We start from the raw sequence: 17376 nt of genomic DNA, 5'->3' as shown, positions 1-17376 counted from the left end.
GGTATAGGCCTCCTCTACTACTGAGAGGGATCAGGTCTTAGTCCACCACGCTGGCCTAGTGCGGATTGGTAGACTTAAACACCTTAAAAATTCCTGTAGAGAACTTCTTAGGTATGCAGATTTCCTCACGATGTTTTCCTTCAACGTTAAAGCAAGCGATAATTCACAAAGAATACACACATAATTTTAGAAAGTCAGAAGTGGGTGCCTTGGTTTTGATCCCCATGGACTTTTTCTTAGAAGTCCGTTCTATTTCAAGGCCTATCATGCAGTGAAATAGCCTTAAGAATGAGGGAAGGAGCAGAACCTATCCCGGTGTTTGAAAATCTCACTCACAAGATAATTGATATATAGTACCAGGGTCACATTAGTTCTAAGCGGTGGTCAGCTAGAGAGCTTGCTATAGAAGCGAGTACAGTGGCATAATGGTCTTATCTCGGGAAGTAAATATGCCTTGAATAAACGATTAAAATTTTAATGTCTAACATTCGCGTAAACATAAGAAACTATTTCAATAAACGATTTAAGAAGTAGGAGATGAGGAGGAAGAGAATTTGAACGGTTCGGAATCTCTCTCCCAAATGACGCGACACTAAGTACTAAGCTCCCATCGGTTCCAGGCGATGGTCGGCAGCTGGAGAACGAGCTGGAGTACTTGGTGCGCGAGTGCGGCCGCGTGGTGCGCTTGTCTCGCGCGCTGCCCGCGGACGGCGCATGCGCCAAACTCATACTGCACCAGCTCGCCACACAACTCGCCACCTACAAGAAGATAGCGCCGAAGGACTAGGAAATATATATTGAAATAAACTACTTTCACTATTTTATGGATTTTATTTATTAAGACACATCAATACAAACATATAAAATGACTATAATATCTTTCAACTGGTCCTTACATTTGTGGTAGATTATGAAAATGTATGTATTGTTAATTTTTTTGGTCTTCTGCGATACGTCACCGCAGTGAACTGATGTAATGTATAAATTGTTGTATTTATGAATAAATATAATAAAAAATATGGATGTGAACATTTTTATCGAATAAAATAACTACGTTTTTCTTTCTTACCCTCTAAATCTATTCGACTCTGGGAGAAGTCCATACCAGACGACAGAACAAAAAAGAACAAACAATACAAATGAAAACAGAGAAAGAAAATAATTAAATATCAATGGGAACTACTAGTGCTAAGTCTCATATGTGAGAGTCCGCCTGGGTAGGTACCACCGCAATGTCTATTTGTGCCGCCCAGCAGCAGTGTGGAGTCACTGTTGTGTTCCGGTTTGAAGAACATAGTAGCCAGTATAACTACTGGACATAATAAGACCTAACATCTCACGTCTCAGGATACCGAGCGCAGTGAAATTCCAAACAATATGTAAAACGCTCTTTTTACAGTAAACATTATATTAGCAAAATAATTACAGAATACAATTTTAAACATTCTTTTGACAACATCCAGCCAGAGAGAATAATAATAGAATAGTCGCCGCGTGACATATCTTCTTCTGCCAGCCAGACCGCGGAGCCGAATATTTCCGGAAACACCCGATGTCATCGGTTAGGATAACGCCACGTAACAAATACTTTGTAATTCAAGGCGTTGCATGGTGTTTCTGCTGTTTATGGGCGGTCGTATCGCTTCGGTCGAGCAAATATAAAATATATCCTACCACAAGCAAAAGAAGTTTATTTGTTTTCAACATATTATCTTCATTGATCCTTTAGTCTAAACAAGAATATTATTGATACCAAACACATGAAACATTCTTTGAATCAACAATAAACACGTTAATTGGCCGTTAGACTGTCAAACTGTGATACTAAAATAGAAACCGATAGAGATAAACTATTGAACTATTAGCATTATCGTATAGTTGTAGATAGCTGGCATTGACCAGTCTATTAACACGTTTCGTAGGGTTGTCAGTGAAGGATAAAGGATAAGAGAAATATTGTTACGCGCTATCCTAGGCGATGACATCGGGCATTTCCGGAAGTATTCGCCTGCGCAAGGCTGGCAGAAGAGAAGTTACTTATGTCACGCGGCAACTATTCTCTCTGGTTGCACGTAGGCAAAAAATGACTAAAAAGATATAGGAATACAATGAATCTTTAAAAAACGCTACCAGGATCAGACGATCAGGTAGCGCTGTTGATATAAGTTTAATAATGACGATCTCAAGATGCTGGACTTTACCGTCAGCGTCTGAGCTGATATCACCTTTAAGATTAAAACTGAATTAGATCTACTAATACGTCCCTAGTGAAAAGAAAGCTAAATACCTGCCAATTTCAATTGTAATTCAAGATGTTTCATGGTGTTTCTACTGTTTATGAGCGATCGTATCGTTTACTATCAGGCTAACGGCAAGCTAATCTCGTCATTAAAAGCAATAAAAAACAGAATGCAATAGGAAAACCTAATCACATTTGACAACCCTAGTTCATCACGTTAAACTCCTCGTGTTTTGTTCGAAACACCATATCCTAACAACAAACAAAAATACTGCCCATAACAAATTAGTGACCTTGAACTAATGTACAATCAGTTGTGGCCTCACAAAATGATTACGATAACCTCTTGTTTTGAGACAATTATGATAGGGATTTTGACCTTCTACCTGCACTTATCGCTTCCATATGGGGTCTAATTGCGGCTGTTCAGATTCCTCTCTGAGCAGGTGATACTTCTGGCTTATTGCATTGTACATCAATATTTGATGAGCATTACAAGCAAATGGGTGTGCAAAGAGAATGGCGGAAACTCGTTGCCAGAAATCTTCCTTTCCTCCCAAAACGCCTCTTCCTTCTTACAGTTCTCTACCTTCAGTATTATGCTATCAGATTAGGCCTTGTGTGTTCTTGCGGATAAACCAATAACAATCAGTGGACTTAATCAGAAAAATTACGCCACCTTTATCTATATCATTGTTTAGATAATGCCTGTAACTGCTCTTATTCTAAAGATTAATAATCTAGTTGCTGCGTTATCTTCTGTCAAAGACTGATTGCTACAAGCTTTTTTTTATATCAGGAACAGTTACGACTAATTTCGATTGGAAATGAACAGAAAATCTAAATAAAATATTTCAATTATGGGTCTTAACATCTTATGTTTTAGATGAGCGTGGTGTAATGCTATGCTGAGCTTCACAATTAGACAAAAAGAACAGCAATTTCACAAATAATAATAAATATAGTCAATAGCTCTGATGGGGAAAATATATTTAAAAAAAAAACAATCATCGTTTTTATATTTTAATTTCTCTCGCTTCGGTTTTCGCCGAAGCCTTCATGGTCTGCACCGTAACCAAAAATATAAAACCGTGATCAAATCAAAAGTAACTTTATCTAACATTCGCGTAAACATAAGAAATCATCAAACAATTTCGCGAACCTCTGCTGGTTTCATCCGATATGAGGTATATTGACCATGAAAACATACAGCGTGTATTAGAAGTTATCTAATGTTGATAAAATAGTTTCTAGAAAAGTTTTTATGTTTTCTTTATCATTGGCAATTAGAATCTATAAGCCGAGTTAATTTATAACATATATACTAATATATAAAACAGAAGAGTTTGTTTGTTTGAGCGCCCTAATCTAAATTAAGCGAACCATTTTTTTCACTAATGGGAAGCTACATTATTCCTGAATGCTTTAGGCTACTTTTTATCGCAGAAAATGTTTTCCACGCTGGCGGAACCACTGGCAAAAGCTAGAGGAGGATAAAAATATATTCACATTATCAGGAGCAGGTAAAAATTATTTAACCATGGATTTATCACACACACACATCACGCCTTTAACTCCGAAGGGCTAGCCAAAGGTGGAACCAGGGCACCGACTTTTCGCAATTTGGGTTTCGTCCCCTGATGTGATAGGGGCAAGCCTATCATCATATCGGGCACGAACTCCTTATTGATAGTGAGAAAACCCAATATTACATTGCCCGACCTGGGTTTTGGAACCAAAGAGCTCAGAGCAGACCTTACTGAGACCTTACCGCACACGCAACCAAGGCCGTCGCATATTAATAAATCAATGTCTGTCATAATATCCATAATAAAAATATAAATAAACATAGATAATTAAATAAGATAATGCTATAATTAACATCAGCATTTTTCTGGAAAACGGAGTCATAATATTTATAAAATCTTCCTACTTTAAAGCAAAGAAAAACAGTGTGGTTGACGGTCAAATTAAAACCATGACCTTATCATGATGTCTAGGTTCCCAAGTGATCGCAGGAGCTGTTGCAGACAACTAGGCACTTTCCAGAGAAACCCGCAGCCGTCCCCAATACGCTGAAGATGGACACTGCGGAGTTTTATAGGACTGCGAAGTTTTACTGCTATTGCCGTGAATAAGGGTTATATTGTGCTAGAAACTCATGCCGGCGTCGACCCGACTTTTTCCATCTCTTCCGCCGGCTTAACTATGGATCTTAAGCCTGGTGAGCCCAAAAACGTCCAATCGCCCCGCTCGGCTGGCCCACAGTGATAAATAATGCCTTTTTACACGAAATTAAAATAGGTCGAAGTGATTAGCTCATTTGGATGTTCTTTGGTTGATCACGTAAGTAGTTAATTAGGTGTAATGTATCTTGTCAACATACTGTATAAAACCTTTGAAATAAACTTATCGCGCAATTGACCAAACCCATCAAGAAGTCAATAAAATAACAATAAAAATGCAACATGAAAATGAACTTGCAAACGCCATTTTAAGATATGAAGGCGCTGTTGATATTATTTCTGACGATTTGTGTACATCAAATAACATGTCAAGACAAAAAGATTTTAGTAAAAACGTTGCCAAAAGAAAGTGAAACCTTACAGCAAGGTGCAAATACTTAACCCAGGTAAAGCGTATAAGATGAAAACATTAGTATCGAAGGATAGTAAGAAATATACAGCATTTCCAGTTATAACAGTTCGAAAAAATATCAATGTCCCCGACAGCCTGTATTTCGCTCAAGAAATGCATGTTGGTCAAAAACCTAGGGTGAAAAAAGTACTACCAGATTACGTTTGGACTTCGCTAAGGAGCAAAAGATCGGCAGATGTTAAAGAAAAGGCAGATAATAAACCAAATGAACACAAAGTACATAATCATAAAAGATTTAAAAATCACGGTGATGGAAATAATGCAGAGCGGGGTAAGAAAACAAAAATCAAAAAAGAAGTAAACATAGAAAATTAGTGCAACGAACAAGAGAAGTAAAAATAAAGATGATCTAGAGAAAACTATGAAATATACAAAGAAATCGGGCAAACGCAAGGTGAAGCGCAGCGGACGTAAAGGACCAAGGAAACAACGCGGAAATCGTAAAGAAAATTTACGCAACAGAAAATCTAGAAAGGTCTCAAAAAAGAGTCTGTCTAAAGGTAATAACTAAGATGAGTTACGATAAACATATTTAAATACTTATAATTGATTTAACCTGTAGATTGTAAACTAAAATATAAAAAACAATATTTAAACAGAATACGATTTAATTTTAAATATTTGTCATGATCTATTTATATTCAACTAGTTTGTCATCCTTAGAATAATTGCTTGTAACCGTTTTTGCTTAACATTGTATAACAATATCGAAATAAACATTGAAATCCACGTGGTTTTTCACTTTCCTCTCCCATTTCCTAGACAGTGCGAGACGTCTGATAGCTGGGATGGATGCAGTGATAGAAGACTACCCTTACGTGGTCTCCATCCAGAAATCGGGCGAGCATTGGTGTGCCGGGGCACTCCTGAACCCCAGGCTTGTTATTACCACTGCTAACTGCCTTTGGAAGTGAGTGCCACTCTTATTTTTACAGTGTCAAGTAAATTAGAACTTTACATACCGACCCTAGATCTATTTTTTATACTAAAGAATAAGAAGACAGGTCAGTTGATGGTACTACTTGAACAAATTACACGAAATAATACAGGTAAACCTACTTCCACTGCGTAGGTAAATTGTTGGTACGAAAGTATGGCTCAACAAATTTTAGAATTATTCAATAACACTTGCAAAAAGCTTGGTAAATTTCTAGATGAAAACAATCCAATAACACACAGCCCTTCTTGCGTCAAAAGAATATACTGACCAATTTTAATCTCGACACCGGGTTATAAGAATCCAAGAGCAAGAGATTATGTCACCAGGATACCAACCAAAATTATTAAAGAAAACCAACAATAGTTGGGTTTTTGGCCCTCGCACTAAGTTACAATAAGCCACCTTACGGAGGGGTTGCCTAATAATAGATATAAATAATAATATCTAAACCTTGATCAATGACATAGAAATTTCTAGCATTACACTGATAGTTACTTCATACGCTTTTTCCCTAAATTCCATTCCGTGCTGATACTGAGTAGAAATACCTAATATCGCTTTACCGGGGGCACGAACCCAAGACAGCAAGGCAGTAGTTGTGCAATACATATGTCACCAAAGTAGTCGACTAAACATAAAGATAGACTAAAAACAGCCTTCTTTATAGCGGGGGCAGACGAGCATGTAGAACATCTGATGGTGAAAGATGACCTCCCATAAACATCCACAATACATATAGATCCTTATTTGCACGCGAATGTTCGGCGTTAAATATAAAACTGAAGAATTAATTCTATCATTAACTTTTTGGACACTGACAAATCATCTCGTGACCATGAAAGGTGCAGTCTTCAAAACTTCGGGAGTAAAATTAAACGTTAAATATCGCTAAAATAATCCTTTATATGGTTTTATTTCCATATCTACAACAGGACGGTTGGCAACGGCTTGATTGTGCCTACGGCATTGCTTTAGTCCATGGGTAGCGAATACTGCTTACCATCAGGCGGGCCGCTTGCTCGTTTGTCAACTAGGGCAATAAAAAGATATAATACATTCTAGAACAAGTCGCATCAGCCGCATGAGCGTGCGCGCTGGCTCCCGACATGTCCAGAAAGGCGGCCAGGTGGCAGGGATACAGGAGGTAATGAAGCACCCAGGTTGGGGCATCAGGCGGAACCCTGATCACGACGTTGGACTCATACTGCTTGATAAGAATATCCGGTAATGGATTATTTTACACATAGACATCTTCTAGATAAGGGATTGATGAAAGTTGCTAGAAGATGCTAGATGCAAGCGGCATCTAACAGATGAGTCTGGTAATTTTTAAGGCCTATGTTCAGCAGTGGACATCCTGTGAGTACCCTTTAACCCTTCAAAATCTAAGATTGAAATATCCAAACCCAAAATCTGACTGTGATGTTTGGCAGTTCTTTAAACCTGTGAGAGGGTTACCTTTGTAAGGGAGGTTGGGAGTCCCACAATAATATGATTACATACTAATAATAATACAATTACATAATTAGTTATGCGTGTATGGGACTGTGCGGGAGTTCACATTACAAGAGTGCCACTCGGAGAGCCGAGCGACCACGCACCGTATGCATTGCGCTTGCGCATTATAGCCGTTACAAACCAAAACAATTTCAGCCTAATACGAATAGTTTGTCCAGGTTTTCTGACTCGGTGCACGGCGTGGACTTACCTAATCGAGTGATGATGCCTCCGTTTGATGACGCTTGGATCACAAGCTGGGGAGCTGACAGGGTATGTTACAAGCAAACATCACGCCATTATGCTCACAAGGCTAGAGAGATGTGAAAACATGGTACCCCCTTTTCGCCTGTGTTCCCTCCCATAGCGTGATAAAGTGCCTATCGCCATATCAGGCACAAATTCCTGACTCCATGCTGATACTTAGCGAAAAACTCATCATCACTTTGTCCAAATCGGCATTGAAACCCGGGACTTCAGAGCCGTGTCGCACCGCGCAAAGAACTACGTCACCAGAGCAGACGTTATAATCATAACAATTCCGTTTATATGTTACTTGATATTACTAATATTATGCGCGGTTGCGCACACGAGTCCTGTATACTTTTAAAGATTACAAATAATCTTTCTACTACTACAAGTGATCTATTTGGCTGCCAAAATTCATCCAATTCCGATCAGCAATTATTTATTTAGTTGATCTTAAAATGACGTCATATAATTTCAGCGTGACGGTGTATACGAGAACAAGGACAACACGCTGCAAGTGTATCACGCTCGGCTGCTGGACCGCGGCAGGTGTAACAATGTGACGCAGCGGTTCGGCGTCACCGTCACTGACAACTTCATCTGCCTCACGCAGACCGGCAGAAGAGCTCCTTGCACTGTGAGACGTTAATAGATTACATACTTCTTCTTCAGCCTATATAATCACCGTGAGTGTAGGCCTCTTGCAATGCACGCCAGGTTGTTCTGTCCAGGGCAGTCCTCATCCAGCTTCGTCCCGCCACGTGGACCAGGTCGTCGGTCCACCTCATTGAAGGCTATTTATGGCTATTATATGCTTCCAGTCGCAACTGAACCTCTTGTATAATAACTTGTACTTGGTTACACGAGTACCTGATCATACTCAAAACTTTAAGTATTATAGAAACATTTATTTTCACTATCTAAAATAAAGTTTACCCTTGGTAGTTTGACTTATTGAACCCAAGCATCGTATCCGAAACTTCAACACGGCGTATAACCGCAACACAACTACGCCACTGGTAGAAATCTTTATTTAATCTAAGGTTTTCCTGTCTTATACCAGCGTGATACAGGAGCGCCTGCAGTCAGTGATGGAGTGTTGTGGGGAATGGCCTCGTGGGGAATACGAAAACTGTGAGTAAAAATATCACGCTTGGAAAACATAATACTATTATTCTCGAAAGGATAGGCAGAGGTGCTGCTGATGAAATTAAATAATTTATTTGAACCCGTAAAATGTTATACATTATTTAGATTCTGTCAATATTAACTCTACCAGTTCGGAAAGCAGTTCTCACCAGAGAAGAACGGGCAAGAAACTGTTGCTCTTTTCAAAATCAGTTTAAGGCGATACCTCAAGGTCCATTTTCATACATTTTGTTTCACCTTTAATCTGGGTAACTAAACAAGTATTGGCAAGTAAAGAATTTAAATTCACGTCTAGTTAGTGATTAGTTCTCGCAGTTGAAAGAAAAACGTAAAAATAATTAATAATCATGGATATTTCTGCCTTTAAAATTTCGTCATATTAAATTTTAAAGGCCGAAACAAAATGTATGAAAATGGACCTTGAGGTATCGCCTTAAGGTACCGCCGTATATATTCAACCCCCATCATACGATAAGAGCGAGCCTATCACCATATCGGGCACATCTGACTCCGGGCTTACATTAAGTGAAAAAACGTAATATCACTTCCTGACCCGGTTATTGAAACCGAAACCTCAGCACAACAGTCCTGCCGTAATCCAACTAGGCCTCCGAGACAAGCAAAATAAGCATGTAACGTTGTGATTATTTATTAAAACGTTCATTTGCGTAATCAGTAATGGTATTTATTGTTTAACACACACACACACACAATATCACGCATTTTATCCCCGAAGGCGTATGTAGAGGCGCAACCAAGGCACCCACTTTTCGCCAAGTGTGTTCCGTCCCATGATGTGATAGAGGGTGAGCCTGTCGCCATATCGGGCGCAAATTCCACACTCCTGGCTGATACTGAGCAGAAAAACCCAAATATCACTTTGCCCGACCCGCGATTCGAACCCAGGACCTCACAGCGCTGCCGCACCGCGCATGCAGTACAACTACGCCACCGAGGCAGGCACCGATTTATTGTTTAACGTTGAATAATAATGCAATCATAGATTAATCATAAACCAAAAACAACTTATCGTGTTCATAGAAACCAGTTCACAATTTCGACACTAGATGTCTTTACTTTACAAAGCATTTCAACTATTTGAATCAGTCAATAATATATTGAGACCGGCTGTTAGAAAGCAACCTATTATGTGCTAGCCTAAATAAATTACTATAGCGGTCGGTAGCGCCATCTATATGTCGGCAACAACACCTATTTCACAAGATTAATAAATCAAGTATTTCTTCCAAGAGAAGATTACCGGAATAAAAAGAAGCTATGTACTAATTCAGGACCTAGTCACCATGCAAATCATGCAAATTAGTTCCTCGGGAGAAGATTATAATTTAAAAAAAACGCGATAAAATCCGTAAAATAGTTTTATTATAATATCTCACATACGCGTAACATAATCATTATACAAACCAGTGCGAAATGGAACTTGCTAACAAAATACGCCGGTAGGAGATGTTTATGTATTATAGTTAAAATCATTAATAATACCATTATACAATCTACAAGTTCTTTTTAAAAATACATTCATGCTGTAGTATGTCTTCCTTGCACCGATATTTGTGAGTCAGCCTGGGTAGGTACCACATCAATGTATATTTCTGCCGCCCAGCAGCAGTGTGTAGTCACTGTTGTGTTCCGGTTTGAAGAACATTGTAGCCAGTATAACTACTGAACATAATAAAACTTAACATCTCATGTCTTAGAATGGCGAACGCAGTGGAATTACAAACAATATATATTTTATTGCTTTGAATAAAGAGACAAGCTTGCGGTTCGCCAGATGGTAAGCGATACGACCGCACATAAACAGTGGAAACACCATCCAACACCTTGAATTACAAAGTATTGTTTGGTATTCCACTTCGCTCATTGAATAAGTAAATAATAATGGTTAATTCTCTTTATTTTAAAGTTTTTTTTTACATTTTTACATATCCATTAAAAATGAAAAACATACATATAAAAATATAAAAAAAATTAATGACCCTCCGATGGCGAAGCTCAAGACCCAGGCCACCGGCGATTAGGGATTCAAAGTGAGTAATCTCCTCACAATTCGCGCCGTGTCCAGGAATACTGCCTTTTGCATCTGGCTTCCGACCCAACGGCCAATTGAGAGCTTCCGAAGATGTTGGTCGAGGCTCTTTGGTATCAAGTAATAATATTGTTATATATATATATAAGTAAGTACTAAGTAATACATATTTCACAGATGCGGCACGGAGCGGTTTCCAGCAATGTTCTCGTACTTAGCATCGCAATCCAACATGGACTTTATAATGAACGCGACCAGGGTCCTGATGGCAGACGAGCGATATTACCCCTTCCTGGACAAGCGCCCGCGGATGCACATCACAACCACCACTACCACGCCACCTACTCTGCCTTATTGATACCCTGGTACTTCTGTAATATATTAATAAAATTATCATAGTAGCCTTGTATTATATACTGTCCCACAGCTGGGCACGGACCTCTACTACTGAGAGGGATTAGGTTTTAAGTACACCACACTGGCCTAGTGCGGATTGAAAGATTTCACATAACCTCAAAATGCCTATAGGGAACTTCTCAGGTATGCAAGTTTCCTCACGATGTTTCCCTTCACCGTTACAGCAAGCGATAATTCACAAACAATACACACATAACTTTATAGGACAGAATTGCATTTCGACTTCAATTGGATATGCGATGAAAAAGATGCAAAAAGAAAACGAAAACTATGGAATTGCTGACACTATGCATTCAGGCGCACTGTGCGTCCTCACTGTATTGTTTGAAAACAATTAAAATTGATAGGAACAAGTGTGTAGCTCCACAAAACTTGTGTATAATGACCGCTTGTCAGTGCAAAGGGTCAATATTAACCGATTCCTGCCGGCTTCCTTTAAATATAGAGTTTATGTAGTATATAATTATCATCGGCACGCTTTGCAGGCCGCATTTATGCATATCTGGGCCCTTATTCTATATGACAGTGTAAACGCGTAACGCAGCCGTGTCATGATATCTTCAAGAAATGTGCGTGGAATGGTATTCTGTAAGCCAAATTCCTATAGTCCTAAACATGATACGTTGTTTTACGTGCTTGTTACGCACTGTTAAAATAGCGTGCGGGATAGAAAATAAGGCCCCAGTACCCAATATTATCGGGTTCCGTTTATAAAACTTCACATTTCGCGGCCACTTGTATTGTTTTATTTTCAAACTTTCCGAACATCTACAATAGCTCTCGCCTTCTATCAATGTGCCTACTGCGTTAACCTAAGAAAGACCGACACGTATAATCAGCATACTTTTTACATAAACTTGTCTAACAGCTATTTTCAATAAACAATCTCAATCCGATTCCGAATGAACCAATCAAAATAACTCATTTGTAAGCTTGTCAAAATACTTTGTTCTGATTGGTCAATATTTGAGACAGATCAAAAAGAACGGTTGGAATCGTTTATTCAAAATGGCGGTAAATGGATAAAGGATACAAGGCGAAATAAAACCAAGTATCAGTATATGAGCATATTTAATATTTTCTTTTTTCAAAATTGTAAAACTCACATTTTGAAATTGCAAAATTATAACTAAATTCTCATATCGTTAATAGTAACAATCGTCATTTTGTATTCTTTTCACTTCATTTTGTTATTCTCTGAACTAATAATAATAATCGTAAACCATTTATACATCTCTAATAATAATATATTTTAATGTCTAACAAATTCTTTTTCTCAACGTTTTTTTACCACCATTCGCGTTATTCCAACATTAACTTCCAAGTTATACTAAACTTTTTTTTTATAATTCTAAACATACTTTTTACATATTTTTTTATCTTTTACAATGACTACACAGTTTCCTCCCTTCGCACCGATAGTATCGCTTTTAGAAAAATATTGGAATGACTTTATAAAAACAATAAAAGCTTAAAATATACTAAACCAAGCAATTCCATTCACACAATTATAAATCAATTCGTTTCTTTGGCAATTTTTGTATTCAAAAGTGAATTTACAATTTCTTTTTTATGTATTTTGAAATTTGCGTCAAGCTTGTTATTCTATTGAGAAAAACTGGCAAAGTTGTAAAACTATTATACAGTTTGCGGACTCGTTCATGTGATCATTGTGGCGAGACGTTTAGAAAATACTGCGCTCTCATTGGTGTATAACATGACGTCATTGCAACAACGACATCTGATTGGCTACTTCAAATATAAAGCCGCGTCCACAACGCTCACAAATTGAGCAATCAAATTAATAGCAACATAATAAGCGTTTATGTAACCGTAATTATTCTATTGTAAATGTATTTAAAATTCTAACAACAAAAGAAGATATTACAGAAATATAGAAAACATCTAACACTGGCCAGAATAAACAAAGTTAACAATGACGTACTCGATCCACTTCCATCGAACATAATTAGGCCAAACGTGGGAAAAATGTTAAAAATTTGACGCAGTGTGGAACATTTGTACATAAGCAAGTAACTCTTATACTACTTACAGTACTTGGCCATAAATCTATGGTAACAAATAGATATACAACCGCACGTCGTGCACGGACGCGGGCAGATTGCTGAACCAAATTCGATGTTATTTGTTAACTGGATACGTCCCTTCACGCATTACTTTGTTAGTTTACGTTAAATTCTCAATTGAGAAAACCTAGACTGGAAGGTCAGAATAACGTTTCCATTTTAGCTGTTATATCATAATAGGGTTGCCAAGCCCGTACAGACATGAGATGACATCAATACATAAATTTATAACAATTTTAATACCAACTTCAATATGCGTGAAAGGTATAAAAGAAACACCGTTCATTGAATAAGCTTGCGAACATCAAAATACTTATAACAAGTTACAGCAAAGAAAACTTAATTTAATTTGGATGGAGCCAATCACAAGAAAACACTTTTATAAATAATTATAAATTAAATACATAAATACATCTACTGCACTATCAGTACACAGAAATTAACAAATAAATTCGTGCCCCCTTACATCTAGAATGCCACGTTAAACTATATTAAACTCTGTTAAAATTACCTTTAAAATTTCGTTGGCACAGCTGGGGTTCCACGGGACCTCGCAATTGTCGGGTCAATAGGAATGTAAAATCCGCTCCGTGGTTGAATTTTGAGCCTTCCGGGACGTCTCGTCGGAAATGGGGTACACCAGACCCTTAAAACTGAACCCAGCTGCCCCAACGGCGTGGAGACATGAAAAGAAATCAAACGCTCGATGCCCAACCCATACCGTCGCACCAGGCAAGAATTTTTAAAATCTAGAACTAGAATCTCCCTGATTTTTTTCTCTTACATCCTAAAATATACACAAAAATAATTTTGTACTCTTCCAACGAGTTTCAAATGGCAACACTCATGGCATCATTGCCGAAATTCACGTCAATTTAATTTTGACAAGTATTGACAACAGTGCCAAAAAGACTTTAGTAGAAATTTAATTACTCGTAATATACATGGACAAGTTTTAAGTTGGCAACATTAAGAAATATATTGTGAGCACCGTATGCGACTATTAATGTTGCCAACATAAAATAAATAATGACTTGAGTTACACAGTATAAGCAGTGACTATGGCAAAAATTGAATTAACTACGATGCATTGAAATATTCATATTACTACCCGGTGCTATTGCAAAATGAACTCTATGTCTATTCAATAAAAAAATGTCAAAGTCAAAAAATTGGCATATTTTCAACGTCAGTCCAAGTAATTTCGATAATTGATTCGCAATATTCATCGAAAACGGACAAATAAATTCACCAAAATCATTCGGAACATCACAATTTCCATACCAAAACATAAAACAATCCAATGCAATCCATAAACATAACATACCAACACCACACTTCACAATTTGGGTCCGAATGTTCTAGAAATATCCGAATTTGAATCCAAATATGTCCGTCATCGGCTTGGCTGTATCCTAGGGTTGGTTCAGGAGGAGAGCCTCGAGCTCATCGGCGGATCTCAGCAGGAAGGCAGCAGACTCGCGGTAGCCGGTGATGAGCTGTCGTACAGCACCCACTTCGGCTCCAGACAGCTTGTGGGACAGCAGGTTGGACTTGGACTGGGTGGAGGTTGTTCCGGTGAGCGATGAAGCAGTGGTCACGTGCAGCGGAGTCGGGGTCGACGTGGTTTTCAAAGACAAATCTGTTGGGGCTGAAAATGGGATTTTAATTTATATAAAACCATAGCTTTTGCTCGTGGTGTAGTTATTCTATGATAAAAGTCGCGCTTTATATTCACCATGAATGGAGCCTATATTTCAAGTTAGATGTTGAGTATTACATCGGTGAAAACTGCATGAAAACTATGCAGTAGTTTTTTTGCGATATGCGTGTACAAACATACAGACAAAGTCCCAAGAAACGCGACTCATAAGTCAATGTCGTTTAATTTATGATTTTATTATGATTGTTGATCGAGAAACTAATGCGTCAGTCACGTTTTAGTTCTCAACTAATCCACTAAAACGGAACGGAGTTGTGTTGTATTTTTTTGCCACATTCTAAAACTCTATTTTTTTGTTCCGGAATGCAAATGACCCCACTGTACCTGACGGTAAGTGAAGGGTGTCCGATAGAATGTCGACTGACGAGAAATAACTCTGCAGTGGATCCAATAGAATGTGGACTGACGAGAAATGACTCGGCTAATTATGCAGGCCTGGTGAAACCGGATACACACAGACTGATCCCGTAACGCGACACATATGAGTAACTATGGCGGGTTTTCACACCTTGTGTACGGTGGTCGCTATTCGGGAGAATATAAAATATTCTACCACCAGCAAACAACTTAACTATTATTAGTATATTATTTACCACTGAGGCTGGTGGGGAAGGTGTGCGTGTGCGCAGCCATGGCGGACAGCAGAGCGCTCTGGTACGCAGCCATCGCCGCGTTCACACCCACGCCTGGAAACATACAAAATCATGACACACTTACATGTTTCCGCCCTGGGGCCATAGCTGAGATGCCTGGTCTGCAATTATGAACCTTAATGGAAAACGTAAAAAATGTATGGGAATTTTAGTTCGACTGGTAACGACATATGCTATCGATAAGTCAATCGTTAGGATATATCATTCACATATATGACGTTAGCGTTAACGATTGTAAAACTGTATCTTGGCTAAAACCCCTGTTCTATACAAAGAAATAAGCTATCACACTATTACTATTCTCGTTAATACTATTGGTAAGATCGGAACTATAATACAATTTCGACACAGTTCTTAATGTTCTTTAATAGTCAAGGTTTCTTAGAGTCTTCTACATTACATGCCAGGGCAACAGTGAATGTAGCACTGTGGCTCGCTTCACCCGCTATTTTGAACTACTTTATTTACAATTTTCAACAAATGCGTATAAGTAACCCTTCTGTAAGTATTCTTACCAGTTGGCGGCAGAGCAGTCAGTGTGGACAGCAGGGCGCTGCTCGACAAGGCAGTCGCCGGGTTAGTCGTAGTACTGGAATTAACAGGAAGTAATTATGAATGTATTCTTATCTCTTTCGCGTTATGATATCCTGGTACCAATCTACCTTTCTACTAAAATATAATCACAATTTTTTGTCTGATATTCAAAAATCAGTCCATTAGTGAATGTAGTGTGGAATGGAATCATAATTCGACGAAGAATAATTTAACCACGACAATCCTATAATCAAGTCATCATTAGGTCTCATATTTTCCTCAGGATTTATTCTACATTCTGTATAGTGTCGTACAAGCGGCGATAGCCTAGTTGGGTTTGGAACGGACTGCCAAGACGAATGTCCGCAGGTTCAAATCCCAGGGGCACACACCTCTGACTTTTCTAAAAATCATGTGAGTATTCTTTGTGAATTTATCGTTCGCTTGAACAGTGAAAGAAAACATAGTGAGGAAACCTGCACATCTGTGAAGTTCTCTATATGAATTTCGAAGATGTGTAAAATCTACCAATCCGCACTAGGCCAGCGTGGTGGACTAAGGCCTAATCCCTCTTAGTAGTAGAGGAGGCCCGTGCTCAGCAGTGGGCAAGTACATAATACAGGGCTGATATTATTATATAGTGTCGTGCCGATAATCAAGGAACACACGATTTGCTGTCATCTTTTCCTTAAACTTCATTCCACATTCTGTAATGAAATCTCCTACCAAATTAAAGCGAAAGATTTAGTTAAGATTGTTGATACATACTTTTGCCTGCCGAACGTCTGCGGTGTGCCGAACGTCGGGAACGAAGTTCTGAAAAGAGGGCGATGACGCGGACTGAAACAGCCAATCATGCAATTAATATTGGAAAGAATTTCCAATTGATGGAGAGCTTTACTTAAAGGTATACCCTAGCAGTGTCAGTGTCATTGACGGGGCCCTTGCCGGTGCGCTGCCTAGGTTTCAATGCCATCGGATCTTGGACCAGGCACAAGGTAAGGATGGGAACACCGTAGGTTTTAGTCAGTAGAAGTCTGACACGCCCTCCCGCCCATCCCAAGGCGGGAGATAGTCATCTGATGATTTACCTACGTTAAAATAAAAATAAAAAAAGGTATACCCTGGGCATTTTGTGGGGCAGAAATTTCGGAAATATCGACTTAATTGCCAATAAAAT

The 17376-nt window shown here is 38.6% G+C and overlaps 2 protein-coding genes across 2 annotated transcripts; one reads left to right on the top strand and one right to left on the bottom strand.

Moving 5' to 3' along the window:
- Positions 1 to 5237: 5237 nt before the first annotated feature.
- LOC115444488 (trypsin delta) lies at positions 5238 to 11183 on the top strand. The gene is made up of 7 exons (XM_030170265.2): positions 5238 to 5397; positions 5660 to 5807; positions 6900 to 7061; positions 7514 to 7607; positions 8062 to 8220; positions 8647 to 8717; positions 10960 to 11183. The coding sequence occupies exons 1-7, from the start codon at positions 5259 to 5261 to the stop codon at positions 11138 to 11140; spliced, it is 954 nt and encodes a 317-aa protein (XP_030026125.2). The 5' UTR covers positions 5238 to 5258; the 3' UTR covers positions 11141 to 11183.
- Positions 11184 to 14631: 3448 nt separating this feature from the next.
- Positions 14632 to 17036, bottom strand: LOC119192616 (nucleolar protein 4-like; the record flags this gene model as incomplete). The annotated part of the gene is made up of 4 exons (XM_037446426.1): positions 14632 to 14937; positions 15603 to 15695; positions 16178 to 16251; positions 16965 to 17036. Coding segments are annotated over 4 exons (475 nt in total), but the record flags the coding sequence as incomplete, so codon positions are not given.
- Between the last annotated feature and the right edge of the window lie 340 nt (positions 17037 to 17376).

Source organism: Manduca sexta, unplaced genomic scaffold (assembly GCF_014839805.1).
Source record: "Manduca sexta isolate Smith_Timp_Sample1 unplaced genomic scaffold, JHU_Msex_v1.0 HiC_scaffold_2995, whole genome shotgun sequence".
In the NCBI taxonomy this organism is placed as follows: domain Eukaryota; kingdom Metazoa; phylum Arthropoda; class Insecta; order Lepidoptera; family Sphingidae; genus Manduca; species Manduca sexta.
Note: the sequence above shows the minus strand (reverse complement) of the source record. Positions and strands in the feature narration are given on the sequence as shown.

What these genes read in the sequence shown, in the direction of transcription:
- LOC115444488 (XM_030170265.2), top strand. Translation starts at nt 5,259, where the DNA reads ATGAAATATACAAAGAAATCGGGCAAACGCAAGGTGAAGCGCAGCGGA. An exon ending in AAAAAAGAGTCTGTCTAAAG is followed by an intron (nt 5,398 to 5,659) that starts GTAATAACTAAG and finishes CCCATTTCCTAG; the next exon opens with ACAGTGCGAGACGTCTGATA. An exon ending in ACTGCTAACTGCCTTTGGAA is followed by an intron (nt 5,808 to 6,899) that starts GTGAGTGCCACT and finishes AATACATTCTAG; the next exon opens with AACAAGTCGCATCAGCCGCA.